We start from the raw sequence: 22,244 nt of genomic DNA on the forward strand, positions 1-22,244 counted from the left end.
GAGAGAATGTTCGCATCAAAATTTTACTGGTACAAACCTGAAAACTAGTATTAAATTTATTCATCAAAGAGTTAAATTACCCAGGAGAAGAACCATGAAGAAGGATGTTTATATCAAGCTAGAAAGGTCCCACCTCAGGGACCACAAGCACGTTATAATGCTGAATGACAAAGCACGGTGTAATATTATATGGGGAAATACAAAACAATAGTGGGCAGACAACATCTAAGTAGACGATGCTAAACTAGCTCCATCAGCTCGTCATAGTAATTTCTGCCCATCTATAAATGCTTCAGTAAATTTTATGTATGAATTTTAGTTTATGATTTTGACCTTAAAGAGTGGCATAGGTCCCGATATCCAATGGTTGCCCCATCCTTCATCACTGACTCTTTCAAGTCTGGGCAAACTCTGAAGGGTCACTCCCCAGTTTCATAAGCTTCACGAGCAATAAGATAGGTCACTTCACTTGCTGACCAGCTTTTAAAGTTTCATGGAAACCAGCCAACCACCTCTTTAACCCAACGTTAACGTGTCCCCATATATGGAAATTAGTTAGACAAGGTTGACTTCCAGACAGAGTCATCTCAGAATGCTGTTCAACTTTATTTAACCATATTGTGATCCCTAATGCTGACACAATGTAGATGAGACAAGGCTTGTTCATCAAGGTTGTGGTTACTGGATGTTTTGAGGGACATTTCTTGCCAGGCAGGGCATTATTGCTAGCGTAATTTCTGACAGTAGATGTCACTACATCAATGAGATCTCAACGAACTCATAAGAAGTTCACACTGAATCAGTCAAAATAATAAGATCATTAACAAGAAACGTTTTTTTTTTTTTTTGATAGAACCAATCTTCAGCTCTATGCAATCTAGATGCTCTTTCATGAAGCAAAAGCGGCACTATAACTGACTAGTGCACGTTCTTTTGGAAGCAAAATGATAGAAATCCAGTTTTCATCTACTGTTTGGTCCCACGACCAAACCTTAAATGAAAAAAAAAAAAAACAGCTCAAAAGGTTTCTATGGAAGCTCCAACAACAAAATGTAAAATGTTGTCTTAATTACACCATGGTAGCCATATAAATTTTGTGCACGTGTGTAAGAGAGAGAGAGAGAGATGGAAATTGGTAATCCATAGATGGGTTTCTAGTATATAAAGTATGTGAGGTCTCTAATCTCTATACAAGGATAACATACCAATCGTCCATCAAACAGTTGACTGCATATAATCTTTTAGAGCTTGAAGAATCCCGCTTTATTCCAAACCTTCTAAATTATCATATATGTATTGATAATATGAATCTATGAGGTGTTTCACTTTGATCTATGAAAGCATGAAGTGGTGAGAACTGGCATTGCATGGATCCAAAAAGCAGTGGTCACCAAAATATCATGCATGATCTTGCTAGCTGAACAATAACTATCACAATGCTCTGATCGGGGAGAAGATAATTCCTCCAATCTACTCAACTAAAATCTCATAAAAAATTTAAGAAAAATAAAAAAAATTGGCAAAAGGGTCCCCTTCTCTTTTATTAGTGAATCCCACAATTGAGTTACAAAGCTTCTATTTATACTAGTGAGGTATGCCTTTGCACTACTTGGGGAATTCCTCTTCTAGGTAAAAGAGGGCACAACAATCCGGCCCCACTTTCCCAAATGGTGGAATTTAGCCATGATCATTGTGTCATCTTTTAATTAAAAGTGGAGTCCAACTAAAATTTTGCAAGGACATGCCTCACTGGTATAAACAGAGGCTTTGTAACTCATTTTTGGGATTGATTAATGAAAGAAAAGAGGGCCAAGATCCCACTTTTGCTACTTTTTCTATTTTCTTAAATTTTTTTAAGAGATTCAAGTTGAGCAGATTGAAGCAATTACCTCCTCCCCGATTAGATAAAGTTGATTTAGGAGAATCACCAGACTTGATGTGGACCATTTTGGCCACTATGAAGAGGACTAAATAGGGTTCAAGAGCGAAATCCGGCGCATTGGAAGGCCAAATCACACTCAAACTTCCGGAGGCCTTAACTTGCCCATACAATATCCAATTGAGATGCATTTTTTCTAAAAAATCAAATAACTTTTCGAACTCTATGATGTGGCGTCCCCCATAAGAATGCAGTGCACTAGGTGAACATGGCCAAATTCCATCATGCAAGTCCCAAAACAGGTTGGTCAACACAAAAAAAAGGAAAGAATTTGACCGGGTATATCTTCCAATCCAAGAAGAATGAAGCAAACTAACTAAAGACAAAGTTGGTATAGAACTCGAAGACTACCTCCTATAAAATTTCAGTTTTTTTCATGATTATTTCCACTAGTCATATCTATTTTAAGAAAGTTATGTTCTCTTTCAACTAGAAAAGGAACCCGACATGGATTGTGCAAAGAGTCAAGGACAGATCTCGCTAGTATAAACAAAGGCTTTATAACTCAGTTTTGGGATTTCTTAATGAAAGAAAAGGGAACCTAAATCCCACTTTCACCAATTTTTCTATTTTATTATTTTTTTTAAGATTCGAGTTGAGTGGGTTACGTCCTTCTCCCCAGTCAGATTGCACAAGTATTGAAACGGCAAAACCCATAAGGTTATGCATTTATCTCTGTATTATATGTGTAAATATCACCAGATATTAATACGAATTGACTATGAGAATATTTGGTAAGTCATCAACATTGCAACTTAGAACAATAACAATATAAAGGCAAAACATACAATAAGTACAATATAAACTATAAAGTAAATGATTCATCATAAAAAATAAAAATTACCAAGTTGCACCTCCTTGCTGTCTAGCACCACCACGTGTTTCTAGCATAAGATTAACTGTACCCACCTCCAAAGTCATCCCATCTGCAATCTAAGATACACAGTAAATATTAAATCAATTTGGTAAAGTTCAACAAAAGCCCATATATGCAATTACAATCTTCCATCAAACTGTAGGAAAATTTCATGGCCTTGGCCTAACATGACTAGTTGCAATGTCTATTAGACTTATAGGATAAAAATAGGCCTGTGTGTGCATGTGCATACACATTATGGCTGTATGAGTGTCTAAATGTGCATGCACTATGGTTGTGTGCGTATGTACATGTGTGCATATATCTCCGCATGTTTGGTTGTGTCTGTACATGTGTATATATAGATGAGGCCATAGGCAATTGGCTACACAATAGGAGAAGCCCTCCCCCAAATACATATAACCCCCCAAACCCCCCAAAAGGAAAGAATTTGAACCCAGGTCTCTTGGCACAACCACAGTGAACCACAAAGAGACTTTACCAAATTGATCAGCTGGCACCTTCCATGATTATAATCATTTAAGATGCTTATAATTATTTAACATGCTTAGTAGCATATTAGCTCATTGAGAATGGATGAATCAGGTTGTTATCTGCACCACATATTCAGACTTCTAATATTAACTATGATATACAAAACATTCTATTTACCACAAAATAGACGTACAAACACAGGTATGGGTATGAATGGGTCCAAGAGGAAACTCTAGGAAAAATTGGACCGGATGGTAGAAGGTGGTGAGAGAGGAGAGAGAGAGAGAGGATAGAGATACAGATAGAGAGAGAGAGAGAGAAAAAATAAGATTGAAAGGTGATGGCTTCACCTTTTTTCTTTCTCCTCTTGTTTCCTTCTTCTTCTCTTTCTAGTTTGCGTGCATATCTCTACAAGTTTTAAGCTTAAGACTTTTTGTATAAATCGGGTGAATGGGAAAAGAGAGCAGGATCATGATAAAAGTGGCTTTCTCAAATAAAGCATAAAGATTTTGGGCATTCCACATTCTCTAGCCTTGTGGTCTGCACTTACATAAATACATCTGTGTCATACAGGACTCAAATTTCTTTCTTCCTTTACTTCAACATAAAACTCCAAATTGGATAGGAAGATTATGGGTAGGATACAGTTGTAAAGTGGCTAGAGGCAATTAATATCAGACAGGGTTACTATAAAGAAATTTTTCAATGCTCTTTGACAACTTGCACAGATACATGGGGATTTGTCATGTATCAGTGGATCACAACTCATAAGACCATGACATGTGATAATGATCCAAAAGGACATTTCATATACATATACAACTTGAATGCCCACCATATACTAAATTAACTTTCTTATACATGATGTTTACCATGCATTGGATGCGTTATAAGATCATTCATGTAACTTCATGATCATCCATCAAGCACAAGTTTTATATCCATACACATGTGGGTTCTAACATTTACTAAATCGAGCACGTGTCTTGCACATCAATAAAGATAAGGTCTTCCATATATCATGTCAGTTATAACTCATAAATTAGCATAAAGCCCCATGTTGGTGAGTTACAATGCTATGATCCATACTTCTGTATAACCCTCCATGCATACCCTGCATACAAATGCGCATGTGGCGCATTTGGGAAACCCCCATGAATGGGTCCCATGAAAATCACTCTTCTTCACAAAGACAAGGCTCCAGATGCAAGGCTAGGTAGTGACAAACTAAGGGAAAAGTATCTTTAGTTGTTTAGGGAGGCATATTCATATTCCACTACTAAGGGATCTTTAGCTGTCATTTCATCTGGAGGTGCCTCCTATAAGGAAATCATGTCTGCATGGACCTCAAAACATAGACTTCTATCTCTGTAAAATTTTCAATTTCTCACATGAGAAAACATGGCATAAACCAAGTAAATGGCAAATCCATTTTATCTTTTTTTTGTACTGATAGGATTATACCCTCTCTCGCTCTCGAAAAAGAGAATTGCTAAGAAAGAATATACTAGCCTCGGACTATAGCTCCTAAAACCCTTTCTCTCCCCACTTAATTTAAGTCAGGACAGAACTATGGCCTGCTGATTGCTGGTCCCTGCTGAACCCCCCCTCCTGCCCGCCCCCCGGTGCACCCTCCAATAAGCTCCTCCTTCCCACCCTCCCTCTCTCTCGCTCTCCCTCTCCCTCCTCTGTGGAATAGGGGAGAAAGGGAACGAAGAAGAGGAACACAGTCGCAGTCCTATGTTTCGAAACTCTTTTTTTATTTTTAAATTTCGAATTGAAGTAAGCAAACCATTTGCCGACTTTTCTTTAGTGAACTTGGTAAACTATCTACAGTCTTCAATTTGAAATTTGAAAACAAAAAAAAAAGTTCAAAACGCTCCAGAATGGCAAGGTACAAACCCGTATCGTGCCAAACCGGTCGTCAGCCGTTACACCCTCCGGTACCAATTCAACGAACCTTGGTTGAAAGCATTTGAAGCTCATGTATTTTAACTTAAGCCTCTAGTTGACCTCAATTATAATACTAATGCTCCTCGTTCAGTTAATTAGCAAGGATGAAAAATTCCGAGGTGTTTATACTAATTTGTTTCATGCCATATTCTTATTTTATTATGGTGTTATATGTTCAGCATCATGGGGAAGCCATTTAAGTCCTTAGGTTGCATTGCAGGATGCCCAAGTGACCAACTTTGGACTAACACTAAATTTGATCTTTCAAGTCCTTGTACCTGAAATTTCCAGCCACACATGAGGCTAAGCACTTCATTAACGTGAATTCCATAGTTGAGGATGTCAAAAAGTTCGAGTGCTTTGCCTTGAACAATTAAAGTATGATGTTAAACTGCTATTAAATTAAGAGACCATCTTGATGAAATTATTAATATCATGAAGGTAGTCTACATACTTTTTGTCAATATTTTGGCAGGAGGTCTGTTGCTTACAAATATACATCTAATCTTTAGTTCCAAAAAACAAGACAGCTTGCAGTGCATTGCTTTGTGCCAGGTTGTCAGATTCATGGAAACATTTTCTCTGCCCTAAAAATTCAGAACACTATTGGTTGGTTGGAAATTGGAAGTTAACTTCACGCTTATGGATATGGATGTGATCCTAAATGGCGATCATGGATTCAGGCATGTACCTTAATAATACCCTTTTTCCTTACTTATCAACAAGGAGTTCTCACATTGTTTCAGAGCACAACATAGACTGAGGCAAGCAATCCTCTATCACCATTTCTATTTGCGCCATGCAGCAAAACAAACTCGTATCTCATAAAACAAGTTTAGAACCAACACCATTTATTAGAATTAGTTTGGACCAAAAGAAACTCTCCCATCTAATGTTTGCAGAAGATGTGGTGGTAGCCAAGCCACACTAGGTAACATGAATGCCATGAGATCGGCTCTTCAAGCTTCTGTACAATGACAGGACACCTTATTAGCAAAATGTAGTCCTTGCTCATCTTCTCGCCTTCAACAAAAACATCTAAAATAGCTTCTTTTGACAAGCCACTGGAATCCTTGAGGGATAGCACATTTGGGCAGCACTTGGATGCTCCAATCTCACTGTATGTCCTTAAAAGATGGTTTCAAAGCCTAATTGATAATATAACAACTAAGTTTAGAAATGTGGAAGCTAAAACTCTACCAAATAGCAGGGTAAAATAACACTTAATCACTGCATGCTCCTTATTATGCTGATTCATATTCTAGCATTTAAAACAGTCCGAATGTCAATCATATTAAGCGGTGCCAAAGCATGCCAGATGCTCTTTGTGGCACCAAGAGAAAAAACACTATGGAGCTAATTTCATTGCTTGGAGATATGTCGTACAGAAAAAACAACGTGGTGGACTCAAATAACATGACCTTGAGAAAATGAGAAAAATGAGAAATGCCTTTTTGACAAAACTAGAAAGGCACATTATTTAAAAATCTGACAGCCTATGGACTCAAATTGTGATAATCAAATATCAAAAGCCAGAAGATCCATGGGAGCAACACTGTCAATGCGGGAGACATATGCTTGGAAGTTCTCATTGCCATAGCCCCTGACCCTTCAAATAAAGATCCATTCACATGTTGGTTCTAGTTCTCATATCGGAATAAGTTAAGATGATTGGTTACGTGGGACTCTCTAGTTGTACCATCTTGTCTCGGCTGTTTTTGAAACTAAGATTGGATACCACCTCCAATAGGCCATCCCCAACTAAGGTGATGTATCTTAAGAAGCCAGAATACTGTTATACTAGACTTAGTGGATTATTCCCCACAAAATCAAGAGACACTTTGGAGATACAAGCAAAGTCAAATGCCAATGGGTATGGAAATTGCATTAATGCAACTATAACACACTTGGTAGTAACAGATTTCCAAGCCTTGCATGCTATCATGTCTCACGCTTAACCTGATATATCTCTAGCATTGTGAACATCATATAGAACTGGATGAGCCATCATACGGAATGAAAATATCTACTATGTTCAATCCAAAAAATGAACTAGCAGACTGGTTGGCTATAAAAACAAGAAGAGCAACTTGTATCATCCTCTTTAACTCCCCTTAGCTCTTAAGGAGTTAGGTCCAGAGGACATACTTGCTACTGCACTTTAGTATTTAACGAAAATGTCCTAAGGCCAATTTTACCCAAAAAAATAAATAACCCTTAAAACTGATCTTTTTTTTCTTTTAAAGGTTTTTAATGGTATACTCAACTTATGTGTTATATATAGTCAATTATTTGCCTCGAATTCTAACATCCATCAAAGCTAGATAGAAAAACAAGCAAATAACATTTAAACTAAATGAACTCTTTAATTAATTAGGAATCATAGGGAAGCAATTAATTATTTACTTCCTTGAGTTTGCTTATTTTCATTTCTGTCTTCCCTGTCCTTCCACACATCATGACATAGGCCCCTATCATCACATTGATATCCCCTTTCCCAATAGACACATCAAGATGATTTTTGAGTTCAAATTTTACTGTTATTCCATCATAAATAACTTTTAATAAATGTATATTTTTTCACCCCCTTCTTGAAAGAAGCAAGGCTTGTTTCTATGTCTATGGTTGGACCGTGTAGGCCTCAGCAGATCTAACATCAACAAAGGCTCCTTAGACTTTCTCATCATGCAATTGTTTTCATCAGACATTCTTGAGGTTTTCGTGAACTGTTTTCTAGTTGCCTGATGAGAGCACAAAAATGCGATCTACATACCGCTTAGATTAGTATTATTGCTAACAAGATAATGATAATCTTACTGAATTAATATTATGTTTTTGTTGGGTACAGGTGATTGTAGATTAAAGCTAAAATGCAGATGGGTTAGCCCCTATTGCACACCAGAAGGAGGCTAAGTTCACCGCATGGAAGATCAACCTGAGCCGTGCGAAAACAGGGGAGGGGTCCGCGTTCCAGCCTTCCGCGAAGCGCCCCAACTGCCTCCCGTGCCCTTCTTTGCATTCCATGCGCCCACTCCTTCCGAATCAGTGCTCATTCTAGATTTTCTTCCCCGTTCCAACGTTCCGGATTGATCCCAAGCATCCATCTGCGTCTCAGCCCCCAGCAAAGATTCTTTTCTTCCGCCCATCTCGTCTGCGTTCCCAACTTTCGCCAGCATTCCTGCGTACAAGATCCAACCATCCCGAGCATCTCCGTGTTCCAGCTCTCAGCATTGGATCTTCCCCGCATCCGTGAGCCAGCGTCCCGCAACCATCCCGAGCATCTCCGCATCCCATGCTTCCGAATCGGATCTGCGAAGCCCTGCATCCTGACTTCACCCCGCGATTTCAGCATCAGCGATCAGCTCCCATCCGCGTCCGCAGCTTCCGCCATTCCTGGAGTCCTCCCACGCATCTCAGCATCTGCGGTCCTCCCATGCATCTCATGCGCTCTAGCTCCTGAATTCGCGATCAGATCTCCCGAACGTCTCAATCCAGCCGTCCGCGTGTGATCTTCCGAATCCCAGCCGCATGAAGATATTCGCAGGCGCGTAACAGGAGACTCTCATTCTAGGGAAAAACAGAGCCTCAGCAATTGAAAAAGAAGAGGATAGGAACAGGGGATGCCCTGTTTCCGAAAAGAAAAAAAAAGAGAGGAATGTTTGTAATGAGAGGGTAATTTCTTAGGTGAAGGGTGATGGAGGAACCTTTGATGTATTGCTTTCTTTGAAGTAAACTCTGAACCTTTGCTCTTATTGATTTATATTTTTAATGTGTTATGGATTCTTGCATAATTATTTTGTGGATAGTTCTTTAATGGTTTATGTTTACTGATGCATAGATAGCTTTAGTATTTGATTTGTCGTTGATGTAATAGGCACGATGAATGCTTAGAAATTGAGTTCATATGTTCATGAAACATATACCATGATTAGATCTATCCTACCATTAATCTTTAATCAAGAACCATAGAGTTTATTTCTTGAATGCAATATCATCAAGGGGGATTCCAGATCCCTAACCATCTCTATTTCATTGAACTTTGTTAATTACTTATTATTCCCTGTTTTTTTTAAATTCTGAAAACAATCTGAAATTACATCTGAAATTACGCTAATAATCCATAGATCGTTCCATGAGGAATCGACCTCGGACTTCCGAGTTATACTACTTGTGCGATTCTCCTGCACTTGGGAGAGCAGTTTTGCGACGCATCAAGTTTTTGGCGCCATTGCCGGGAAACGGCTGAGTTATTAATATAATTTTAGATTTAATTAGTACCTTAGTAGTTAGTTTTTTTCGAAAAAAAAAACTAAAACTGAAAAAAAAAATCTTTACTGCTGTTTTTTATTCCCTGCACAGTCTGTATCAAACTCTGATATCAGAGTAATTCGTCGTCTGATTGGACTCAAATTTGGTCGACTGGTGCAGGACGCGTGTTTCGATAATCTGAACGGTCTGGTTGACATTCTGAGACTTTTAAGACCATTAGATTAATATGAAACCTTGCTGCTATTTGTTTTGAATTTTCTGTGTTAAAATTTTTTTAGAATCAGAATTTTATTATTATCATATCTCATTAACCCTTGTTGCTAATTGAAAATTGATAAAAACTTTAAGAAAAGATCAAGGGTGATCATTTAAAAAAAAATTAAAATTAAATTTTGTATGCTAGGTTGGAATAGGAACAACACTGGGCGTTTGAATCGAAAAACTTTTGACAATTCCTTAGATCATATTATTGAAACTCTTTCGCAAAATCTCAGATCTGGTGAGATGGCTGATGACAATGTAGGAAGTCACCATGGTGATGAAGGTAGACCCCCAGTTATGACACTTCGACAATACTTACACCCTACTAGGACTAGTCAACCTTCATGCATGATTATTCCTGAAAATGTAGGACACTTTGAAATCAAACCAGAGGTAATTCAATTGCTGCCAAGTATCATGGGATGGAATCCGAGAACCCTTATCTTCACCTTAAGGATTTTGAGGAAATTAGCATCACATTTAGAGTGCCAAATGTATCGGAAGACGTCCTTAAATTGACCTTGTTTCCTTTTTCCTTAAAGGATAAAGCCAAAACATGGCTGAACTCCTTGAGACCAAGATCGCTAGGATCATGGCATGATATGCAAAGAGAATTTTTGAAAAAATTCTTTCCCGCACAAAAGACTAACTTTTTGAAAAGTCACATTAGTAATTTCCAACAGAAAGACCATGAAACATTTTATGAATGCTGGGAGAGATTTAAAGAGTTGCTTCTCTTTTGTCCCCATCATGGGTTTGAAACATGGAGAACCATTAGTTTCTTTTACGAAGGGTTGTCTCCACAGTTAAAACAATTTATAGAGACTATGTGCAATGGTCTATTTTTGGAAAAGCAACTCGATGAGGCATGGGACTATTTAAACTCTCTCGCAGAGACTGCACAATTATGGGATACAGGGGATAGAGTGAATAAACCTTTGCCTAAGCCTACTAGCATTGGACACGGGGGGGCCTTTACAACCTTAGTACTCAGGATGATATTCAGGCTAAAATGGCAGCTCTTACTAGGAAGGTAGAGAAAATTGAACTTAGAAGGATTGAACCCGTCAAGACCATAGAATATAACAGCGAGTGTTGTGGGATTTGTGAGATGCCTGGCCATCTCACCACTAATTGCCCCACAATACCCGCATTCAAGGAAGTCTTGCACGATCAGGCCAATGTTATGAATGCATGTCAAAAATCTTTTAATAATCCTTTTTCGGGTACTTACAACCCTGGATGGAAGAACCATGCAAATTTTAGGTGGAGGAATGACCAACCTCAACCAGTATATTACCCAACTCCTCCACCTCCGCAACCCCATTATGCACCCACACCCCCTCAAAAACCCAGTCTCGAAGAAACTTTGCAATCTTTCATGCAAGGTCAAGCCAAAATCAATGATGAAATAAGAAATCAACTGACAACGCTAACCACTGCTTTAAGTTCTCAAGAGAAGGGTAAGCTACCAGCTCAACCACAACCTAACCCTCAAGTCTACGGCGGTAGCAATGCATCATCTTCAACTTCGCATAAAGATCAAGCGAAGAGTATAATAACTTTGCGAAGTGGAAAGGTTATTGACCGACCAATCCCACAACAAACACAAGTCATACCTGATTCTGACTCTCCCAAGATAAAAGAAAAGGATAACGAAGAAACCAAAGCACCAACATCTGCTGAAAAAATCGAATGTCCTTTTCCAGCACCATTGTCACAAAGATTAAGGCCCTTGCAAAAGCTTGAACTAAACTCTGAGATTCTTGAGCTTTTTAAGCAAGTAAAAATTAATGTACCTCTTCTTGATGCAATCAAACAAGTGCCTTCATATGCAAAATTTTTGAAGGATTTGTGCACTGTCAAGCGTCGGTTAAATGTCAAGAAGAAGGCATTTCTGGCTGAAAATGTAAGTGCGATTTTACAGCATAACATTCTTCCTAAATATAAGGATCCAGGTTGCCCAGCTATCTCGTGCATCATTGGCAATTTTAGGATTGAGCGAGCATTGTTAGATTTAGGAGCGAGTGTGAACTTGTTGCCATATACGGTATATGAGCAACTCGGTTTGGGTGAGTTGAAGCCACCTTACAATTAGCTGACAGGTCAGTGAAGGTCCCTAGAGGGATTATCGAAGATGTGTTGATCCAAGTAGATAATTCTATTTTCCTGTCGACTTTATCGTACTGGACACACATCCAGCTTCCAATTCACCATCTCAGATTTCGGTCATCTTAGGACGCCCATTCCTTGCAACTTCTAATGCATTGATCAATTGTAGAAATGGTATCATGAAGCTTTCTTTTGGCAATATGACCTTGGAACTGAACGTCTTTAGTATAGGCAAACAACCCAGTGATCATGAAGAAAGTAAAGAGGTTGAATGGGTTGAAACCATTGCGGAAGAATATTTGTTAAAAGAAACATTTACTGAATCGGCCGACAATGGTTTAATAGATTGGTGTTCTGAAGGTACTACTGATGATGTGGTCCCACCTGTTTTAGATAATTCAGATGTCATGATGGTCAATGGGTGGAGACCGAGAATAGAGGAATTCGAGCAGTTGCCCCCACAAGGGACAAAAATTGTACAATCTCGAAAACAAGCACCCATACTTGAGCTGAAACCCCTACCAAGGGAACTCAAGTATGCATTTCTTGGACCCGATAACACTTTTCCCGTAATTATCTCGACTGAGCTCGATAATGATCAAGAAGGAAAATTACTTAAGGTCCTAAAGAATCATAAAGAAGCACTTGGATGGTCGATTGCAGACTTAAAGGGGATTAACCCTTTGATTTGCATGCGGATATATTTGGAGGATAATGCGAAAACCACAAGGCAAATGTAGCGTAGGCTGAATCCTACAATGAGAGACGTGGTTAAACAGAAGTCCTTAAGTTGCTTGATGTGGGTATTATTTACTCGATTTCCGACAGCAAGTGGGTGAGTCCTACTCAAGTCGTACCCAAGAAAGCAGGTCTGACGGTAGTCGAAAATGAGCAGGGTGAGTTAGTCCCGACTCGCGTTCCGACGAGTTGGCGCATGTGTGTTGACTACCGAAAATTGAATTTGGTCACTAGGAAAGATCACTTTCCCCTATCCTTCCTAGACCAAGTTTTGGAAAGAGTTGCAGGACACAATTTCTATTGTTTTCTCGATGACTATTCCGGGTACTACCAAATCGAAATTTCACTTGAGGATCAAGAAAAAACTACTTTCACTTGTCCTTTTGGTACATTCGCTTTTCGACGAATGCCATTCAGGTTGTGTAATGCACCTGCAACATTCCAAAGGTGTATGCTTAGTATCTTTGAAGATATGAACGAGAAATTTTTAGAAGTATTTATGGATGATTTCTCTGTTTTTGGCGATTCTTTTGATGATTATTTATTACATTTACAAGCTGTCTTAGCTCGGTGTATAGAAAAGAATCTAATACTGAATTGGAAGAAATGCCACTTCATGATGCCAAAGGGAATTGTCCTAGGATATATTGTTTCATCGAAGGGCATGGAAGTTAATAGAGCTAAGATTGACTTAATCACCAAGCTACCTGCACCCAAGACGGTTAGAAATGTTAGATCATTTTTGGGTCACGCCGGATTTTATAGGAGATTCATCAAGAACTTTAATGTCATAGCTCGACCATTATGTAACCTCCTATCCCTTGATACACCGTTCAATTGGACTGAAACCTGTCAAGAGGCATTTGAAAAGTTGAAGTCTATGCTTAGCACTGCACCCATCGTGCGACCACCCGATTGGTCATTACCTTTTGAGATCATGTGCGATGCTAGCGACTATGTGATAGGAGCTGTCCTAGGACAACGCAAGGATAATAAGCCATATGTCATTTACTACGCAAGCAAAATCTTAAACGATGCTCAAATGAATTACACCACCATCGAGAAGAAATTGCTTAAAGTAGTATTTGCATTAGACAAATTTCGCTCTTATATCCTTGGTGCTCCTATTGTTATCTTTATGGACCATGCAGCGCTAAAATATTTGCTGGATAAGAAAGAGGCCAAACCACTCTTAATATGATGGATACTTCTACTCCAAGAATTGACATCACTATCAAAGATAAAAAGAAAGTAGAGAATGTGGTTGCTGACCATTTATCACGGCTAGTTTTTAATGATTTAGTGCCACAGTTTTCCATCAAGGACTCATTCCCCGAAGAGCAGTTGTTTGCACTTTCTACTATGCCATGGTATGCTGACATTGTAAACTTTCTTGTCACGAACCGGATGCCGGAGCATTAGGGATCGAATGATAAGAATAATTTCTTGCGTGAAGTCAGGAGTTATTATTATGATGCATACCGGATCATGAGATGCAAAGTGTTTTGTCATGCCAGTACTTGCGGAGGATACTTTGCATCTAAGAAAACGGCAGCTAAGGTGTTGCAATATGGTTTTTATTGGCCTACACTATTTAAAGATGCCTACGAGTTCTGTAAGACATGTGACCCATGTCAACGTGTTGGAAGTCTAACTCGTAGGCAAATGATGCCTCTTCAGCCCATTACTGCTATTGAAATTTTTGACATGTGGGGCATTGATTTCATGGGTCCGTTTCCGCCATCTTTTGGATACGAATACATATTAGTCGGTGTTGAATATGTATCCAAATGGGTTGAAGCGGTATCTTGTCGAACAAATGATCACAAACCAGTTTTAAAATTTCTTAAAGAAAACATATTTTCTAGGTTTGGGATGCCCAATGTTATAATTAATAATGGGGGAAAACATTTCTGTAATAAGCCGTTTGTGATCTTATTACGAAAGTACGGCATCACCCATAGAATTGCAACCCCTTATCACCCGCAGACTAGTGGCCAAGTAGAGTTAGCCAATCGGGAGATTAAACGAATTTTAGAAAAAACGGTGAATCCATCACGCAAAGACTGGTCTTTAAAACTTTCTGACGCATTATGGGCTTACCGTACTGCTTATAAAACTATTTTTGGCATGTTCCCGTATCGGCTAGTCTATGGAAAAGCATGTCATCTATCTGTTGAAATAGAGCATCAATCGTATTGAGCCATTAAAAAATTAAACTTTGAATTGCAAAATGCTGGTTTAGCTAGAAAATTACAATTAAGTGAGTTGAATGAAATTCGTCGGGATGCGTATGACAATGCTAGACTTTGTAAAGAACGAATGAAAATTAGGCACGATAAATCAATTCTAAGAAAATCTTTTGAACCTTCACAAAAAGTTCTTTGTTATGACTCTCGCTTACATCTGTTTCTTGGAAAGTTACGATCAAGATGGACAGGTCCTTTCATTGTAAAAACTGTTTTTCCACACGGGGCAGTTGAGATTGAGAATCCACGGGATGGCAAAATTTTTAAGGTAAATGGACACAGATTAAAACCTTTTCTTGAGAATTTTGCAGATGAAAAGGATTCCTTTTCCTTGGGGGAGCCTTCTTATGACTGAGCATGACGGCAAAGGTATGTGTATATTAGTTAGAATTTTTTTTTTATTTTTAGTTTTCTTCTTATTTTGTAGGTCTTCTTTTTTGGATATCAACAGCTCAAGATACTCCTCTTCTCTCCAATATTATTTTCTCTATTGTCTCTCACATATATTTTTTTTGCATCTTTTACATTGAGGACAATGCAATGTTTAAGTTGGGGGAGGGAAATATTTTGCAAAAAAAAATAAAAAAAAAGAGATTTTGTTTTTGCATTTGATTTATTCTATTGCTTTCTTTTCTGAGCAAATGCACACGTATTTTCATATTGAGTTTGTGCAACTATTAAGGCAAGGAACACATGCATACTATAACTGATCAGAAACCTATTATTAGATCCCCGCACGTGTACTTAATGACAATAGGAAGGCCTCAGGAGTTCACATTTGTTAACTGCATTTTTGTTAGCCTTATCCGTAAAAGAAGTAAGAGTATCTTTGTTCGTACCATAAGGTTCATGATTTGGTTTTCACATAAAGATAGAGGTTGAATATCCCGGCTAGATTACTTAAGTGCTTTACGATCCGACCTTGGTTGACCTATAGTCACGATGCAGTCACGTATATAATAAAAATATCTATATGGTTCAGTCTACCTTCTCTTTTCTTGCATAGTTAAAAAAAAAAAAACTTATGATGACAAGTCTGGCCTCGTGGCGTAGTCTGGTTTGAGTAATTAAGTCCGAGGAGTGTTTCACCTAATGTCTTGAGCCAACTGGATCGAGGGTCATTGGCTGAAAGCTCGCTACATGGACCTTACTAGAGCCTAATGGGGTTGGACAACTGTAGTCGTCATATGTGTTGGAAAAAAAATTGAAAATATATAAAAAAATGAAAAAACTGAAATAAAAATAAGCATGAATGGGTTGGTCGACTGAACCCCGTGACATGTGGTAATGGCTGGTTTGACTCCATTGTATTGGACCTCTGTGTACCCGGGTTGTTTAGTTGGGATTAATAGCTCTTTCTTTACATGCGAACCATTCTTGACAAATTTAGACATGTGATATTCTAAAAATTTGATGGATCGCGTCCCAACAAATTGTAGAAAACACTTGTGAACTTGAATAGTGCACCTAAAACTCGGGCGGTGCCCTGTCGTGGTGGAGGTATTAGTACTCTGAGAAAGTCATGCGATTTTATGCACACTACATGATCATATTTTTCTTGCTTTGATAGTTGCCATGCTTGAAAATATATAGTAATTAATTATATGTGTATTAGTTTAGAATTTATTTCACATTTTTATTAGGATTTCATGTCATGTCATATCATTCATGATGTTTGTGGATAACATCTCTGCAAACCCTCACGAGACAACACTCGTCTACTAGGGTAACCTAGGGATTTAACGGCTTGTTGCACGTGCTAAGTGCAATCGTGATTTCCTACGAAAATGGGTACGTATCTCAGTTTTTTGTCTTTAGCTTCAATAAAAAGTCATAGGTTAAACCACACCTTTTGCACTCTCATTTTATCATTTGCTCTTTAATTGCTAGAGACTAGCAATGAGCTAGTTGGGGGGTGTGATGAGAGCACAAAAATGCGATCTACATACCGCTTAGATTAGTATTATTGCTAACAAGATAATGATAATCTTACTGAATTAATATTATGTTTTTGTTGGGTACAGGTGATTGTAAATTAAAGCTAAAATGCGTATGGGTTAGCCTCGGTTGCACACCAGAAGGAGGCTAAGTTCACCGCATGGAAGATCAGCCTGAGCCATGCGAAAAGAGGGGAGGGGTCCGCGTTCCAACCTTCCGCGAAGCGCCCCAACTGCCTCCCATGTTCTTCTTTGCATTCCATGCGCCCACTCCTTCCGAATCAGCGCTCATTCCAGATTTCCTTCCCCGTTCCAACGTTCTGGATTGATCCCAAGCGTCCATCCGCGTCTCAGCCCCCAGCAAAAATTCTTTTCTTCCGCCCATCTCGTCCGCGTTCCCAGCTTTCGCCCGCATTCCTGCATACAAGATCCAACCATCCCGAGCATCTCCGCGTTCCAGCTCTCAGCATTGGATCTTCCCCGCGTCCGTGAGCCAGCATCCGCAACCATCCCGAGCATCTCCGCATCCCATGCTTCCGAATCGGATCTGCGAAGCCCTGCATCCTGACTTCACTCCGCGATTTCAGCATCAGCGATCAGCTCCCATCCGCATCCGCAGCTTCCGCCGTTCCTGGAGTCCTCCCACGCACCTCACGCGTCTCCCACGCATCTCAGCATCTGCGATCCTCTGCGTCCGACTAATCCTCCCACGCATCTCATGCGCTCTAGCTCCTGGATTCGCGATCAAATCTCCCAAACGTCTCAATCCAGTCATCCGCGTGTGATCTTCCGAATCCCAGCCGCGTGAAGATATTCCCAGGCGCGTAACAGGAGACTCTCATTCTAAGGAAAAACAGAGCCTCAGCAATTGGAAAAGAAGAGGAGAGGAACAAGGGATGCCCTGTTTCCGAAAAAAAAAAAGAGAGGAATGTTTTTAATGAGAGGGTAATTTCTTAGGTGAAGGGTGATGGAGGAACCTTTGATGTATTGCTTTCTTTGAAGTAAACTCTGAACCTTTGCTCTTATTGATTTATATTTTTAATGTGTTATGGATTCTTGCATAATTATTTTGTAGATAGTTCTTTAATGGTTTATGTTTACTGATGCATGGACTACTTTAGTATTTGATTTGTCGTTGATGTAATAGGCACGATGAATGCTTAGAAATTAAGTTCATATGTTCATGAAACATATACCATGATTAGATCTATCCTACCGTTGATCTTTAATCAAGAACCATAGAGTTTATTTCTTGAATGCAATATCATCAAGGGAGATTCCAGATTCCTAACCATCTCTATTTTATTAAACTTTGTTAATTACTTATTATTCCCTGTTTTTTTTAATTCTGAAAACAATCTGAAATTGCATCTGAAATTACGCTAATAATCCATAGATCGTTCCCTGAGGAATCGACCTTGGACTTTCGAGTTATACTACTTGTGCGATTCTCCTGCACTTGGGAGAGCAGTTTTGCGACGCATCATTGCCCCCACCTACCCTCCAGGTCACTGAGTTGCCCCTCTCCATATGCATGAATGCCACAAAATGACTTAGACATACTTCATCATACAACGCACAATACTCTAACATTCGTCTCCATGAATTGTACCTTTCTTATACACACTTGGCTGGATATAAACTAACATCTCAAATCTTGGATTAGTGTCCACTTGTCTTAATTCCAGACACTGACATTGACTGTGTCAGCTTTAGATCTTTCATAAATCCAAGCTTATGCAAACTTGTAAAGTTCTCCTTTGCACAGGTACTTGTACAACATATTTGTTATGCTGAGAGGTCACGCTTTGTGCATGAAACTAACGTTAATTTTGGGACTTCAACTCACACCAAAACTAAGGGCTAAATAAAGGCAAGCTAGAATTGGTAGAGCTCTTACAGGATCCATTCCTTGAACTTGCTTAGAATGTGCATACTTACTTTGCTTGATTAGTATAGCGGAGAATTTCCTTTACACAGACATCCCATATGAGCCTGAAGCACTACCAGTTGGCTTTATACTCTCTCTTTTATGCAATATATAAATGAAAGCTCCAAGCCACTAAACTCAGCATCCTTAAGTTCCTACTCCCATCTCATAAATTATAGAGAATTATAAAAACCTTCTAGATCTAGAATTCTATTGTGTTTGTTAGATACTCATGGCTCTTCCTTGGACTTCCATAATTCTTCCATACTCTCATCCTCAAATGACTTATATGCAGGAATATTTTGGTTAAACATTTAAGAGCAAACTCATCCCAGGACAGCTCAAGAAGCTGATCACTCTAAGATCCCAACATGTTCAAGATCAAGTCAAAAAAAAAAAAAGAGTCCATCTATTGTGCTAAGCAATTCAAGTTATAATCCATTAACAGTCATCAACCATCCAATTTTACAACACACTGTCACACAAAGAATAAAAACACAATACCTTGTCTGCAAATCCATACCCGCTTCCCTTCGCCATTGTCGACTGAGCACTACAACAGACAGCACATACAAGAACAATTAGCCGAATTTCAGACACTAATCACAAACCCGCATCCCTAAACAACAAAAACACCTGCTCGAGTTTTTCGCATTGTCGGACTCAGCGTTCTCTTCCAGAACCAGATCAAGCCTGTCGATGTGAACAACAATCGGCTCTACTTGCACATTCGACACTGACGGAAGCTGAAAGATATCAATAACACAAAAAATTCAGCAGCAAATCCCCATTTACATTACTGACCTGACTCTCATTTTCAATTATCCCAAACAAGCTCGGATCTAGCAAAATTTTACGACAAACAGCAAAAATTACCGTGATCTCAAGCTTGCCGACTTTGGCGGTGGTCACATTCAGCGCCGGCGGCAGTCCGACGCTCGCGTGCAGAGCGTCGCCATTAATGTCTGAAACAATTCGATCGAATTATCGCATTGGGGAATGATTTCATGGATAAATTGCAATTTTTCGAAAGAATCGAGGGGAATCGAGTGGGCACCGAGATTGGAGAGCTGGGCGGTGCGGCCATGAAGCTTGAACTGGTCGCGGGAGAAGGACTTGAGCCAGTACTTGAGGGTGTACTCGAGCGCCCGGGCGAGGATCGACTCCATGCTGGCACTCTCCCAGGCGAGCCTTCTCCAAGCTTCTCGAACGTTCCGGATCCGACGGCAAAACGAGATCCCGGCGGCGAAGAACTCCGGCTGGTGAGGGAGGAAGGGAGCGAGAGGGGAGAGGGGAGGGAGGAAAGGAAAGAGCGAAGATCGGAAATTAGAGACGAAGGGAACAAAAAAACCACCGCTCTTTTCGATGCGGGAATTTTTTTTGCCCCCTTTCTTTTGCTTCTTTATCACCTTTTTTTCTCCTTTTCCCCCTTCTCACTGTTTCGTCGGCCAAAGGAACGGCGAAGAGATCGGGATATCTGCATAGAAAATCTTATGCGGAAAATAGATCCAGTCTTGCATCTATCAAGCTGCCTGCCCGCATATAAATGTCTATGCGGGACGATATTCGATCTAGATTCCCGGTGGGCGACGGAAAACCGATGGGCGGGTTAGCTGGCACACGCTATGATTTACATGTGCGGGTAGGTGTATGGAATGTTTTGTGCGGGTAACGTATCCGCCGGTTGGAGTTGCTGATCTAGAGCCATCCTGACCCGTTTTATGCGGCGTGACGCAGGGAGACGGCGTGTGACGCGCTTCACGGTTGCACGATATCTGTTAACGCAGAGTAAATGTTTATGCAAACATATAGTCAGAGGCTGTGGTTTTTATGAAATGACGAAAATATCCTTGACGGTCGGTCGAACCTCGCCCTAGCGCGTAATATCCTGACCTTTTTAGGGCTCGTTTGGTTCGCGGGAAGTATTTTCCCTTCTAGGAATATGATTCCTGGGAATTAGATTCCTAGGAAGAGGATACCTAGGAAAGTACTTTTGGCATGTTTGGTTAACCATGGAAAAGTAACAAATTTTCAAAGTACTTATGTTTGGTTGACCATCCACTTTCCTGGAAAAGTTATGTATAATTCCTATTATGCCCTTAATAAAAATTAGATCTTTAATGCCTCTTTAATGCTTCTTTAATGCTGAAGGGTCTTTTTGGGAAAAAATAAAAAAGGAGTAATTCCCACCTCATGGGAAAGTAACTTTCCCATGTTTCTCATGGGAAAGACTTTCCCATGAAATGTGGGAATCATATTCCCATGGGAAAGTAACTTTCTCATCTCTCTCCTTTGAAAACTCCAACCAAACAAGAGGCATTTCATTACTTTCCCGTTGACTACACTTTCCCCCCTCCTTTTCCTGCGAACCAAACGAGCCCTTAGGCTCGATTGTCAGAAAAGTCGAGCGGGGTCGATCGTAATTAAGACCGAAGAATAAGGGCTGTTTGATGGAATGACAAAAATACCCTTGACAGTCTGTCGAACCTCGAGAGTTGTCTTTTGTGCCGAGGAAAATGAATCTTTCTTCACCCGTATGCAAGCTGGAGACGAGCGAACGGAGAATTTTGGACTGGGCATGGTAAGTGACAGAGTGACCATTCAAGCTAAACTTTAGAAAGGCTAATGCGCTACAGACTGAGTGGCTTTTTATATGGGTTGTTACTCCGGAAGTATTCTATGAATCGAAGAGAAGTTATCTAGAGAATTTAAGAACTTACTGTTTTTTGATTTTATTAAATATATTTGTACTCGGACAGCATGAAGCGCCCATTTTTAGTACATAAAAAAAAAAAAAAAAGGTTTGGACCGCTTCAAAAGCTGTGCAGGTGCTACCCTCACCTTTTTTAGGCTCGATAACTAGGTCGGGGACGATCGTAACTAAATCAAAACTTATGGGCTCTTTGGTCCAAAGATAGTTTCGGACAATAATTCCATCTTGACGTTAACTTTTTCTGTTCGGCTTCGGTGGCCACGTGATGCTTCGTCCCCTGCATGTTAGGCTTTGTACGATTATTAGCGTTTCAGCACGATTCGGCTGGCAATTTCTGACATCACGCCATCAACCATCTCTCTCGTCAAAATGCCAGGGGTTGGAGTAATAAACCTGGACTCCGTCTATGCGAATTCTAAGCCTATACTCTGTGTCCGTGGTCGAGAGAGGAATGTCCACGAACGAGCCAAACCCGATTTGGCAATCGTGCGCCAATATTTTTGAATTAGAGCAGATTTAGCTCGTCACCGTCTCCGGTCGGAATGCCGGACCCTAAGGGCTCGTTTGGTTCGCGGGAAGTATTTTCCCTCCTAGGAATATGATTCCTGGGAATCAGATTCCTAGGAAGAGGATACCTAGGAAAGTACTTTTGGCATGTTTGGTTAACCATGGGAAAGTGACAAATTTCCAAAGTGCTTATGTTTGGTTGACCATCCACTTTCCTAGGAAAGTTAAGTATAATTCCTATTATGCCCTTAATAAAAATTAGGTCTTTAATGCCTCTTTAATGCT

At 39.7% G+C, this 22,244-nt stretch overlaps 1 protein-coding gene and 1 pseudogene across 3 annotated transcripts in view; both read right to left on the reverse strand.

Moving 5' to 3' along the window:
- LOC103697743 overlaps nt 1–20,176 on the reverse strand; it is a 39,991-nt gene extending 19,815 nt beyond the window's left edge. Inside the window, exons 1-5 of one of the 3 annotated variants that reach the window (XM_039119774.1) lie at nt 19,797–20,176; nt 19,616–19,704; nt 19,376–19,485; nt 19,244–19,292; nt 2,784–2,872 (exon numbers count right to left, since the gene is read on the reverse strand). In XM_039119774.1, coding sequence (XP_038975702.1) covers nt 2,784–2,872; nt 19,244–19,292; nt 19,376–19,485; nt 19,616–19,704; nt 19,797–19,908 — 449 coding nt within the window. In that variant the 5' untranslated portion in view covers nt 19,909–20,176. Of the gene's footprint in view, nt 1–2,783; nt 2,873–19,243; nt 19,293–19,375; nt 19,486–19,615; nt 19,705–19,796 lie in introns of those variants that run through there. The other 2 variants (XM_039119773.1, XM_039119775.1) reach the window with 2 other exon arrangements.
- Nucleotides 10,433–10,530, reverse strand: LOC113461384 (annotated as a pseudogene).
- Nucleotides 20,177–22,244: the final 2,068 nt, after the last annotated feature.

The sequence above is a fragment of the Phoenix dactylifera genome, unplaced genomic scaffold (assembly GCF_009389715.1).
Source record: "Phoenix dactylifera cultivar Barhee BC4 unplaced genomic scaffold, palm_55x_up_171113_PBpolish2nd_filt_p 000612F, whole genome shotgun sequence".
Lineage (NCBI taxonomy): Eukaryota > Viridiplantae > Streptophyta > Magnoliopsida > Arecales > Arecaceae > Phoenix > Phoenix dactylifera.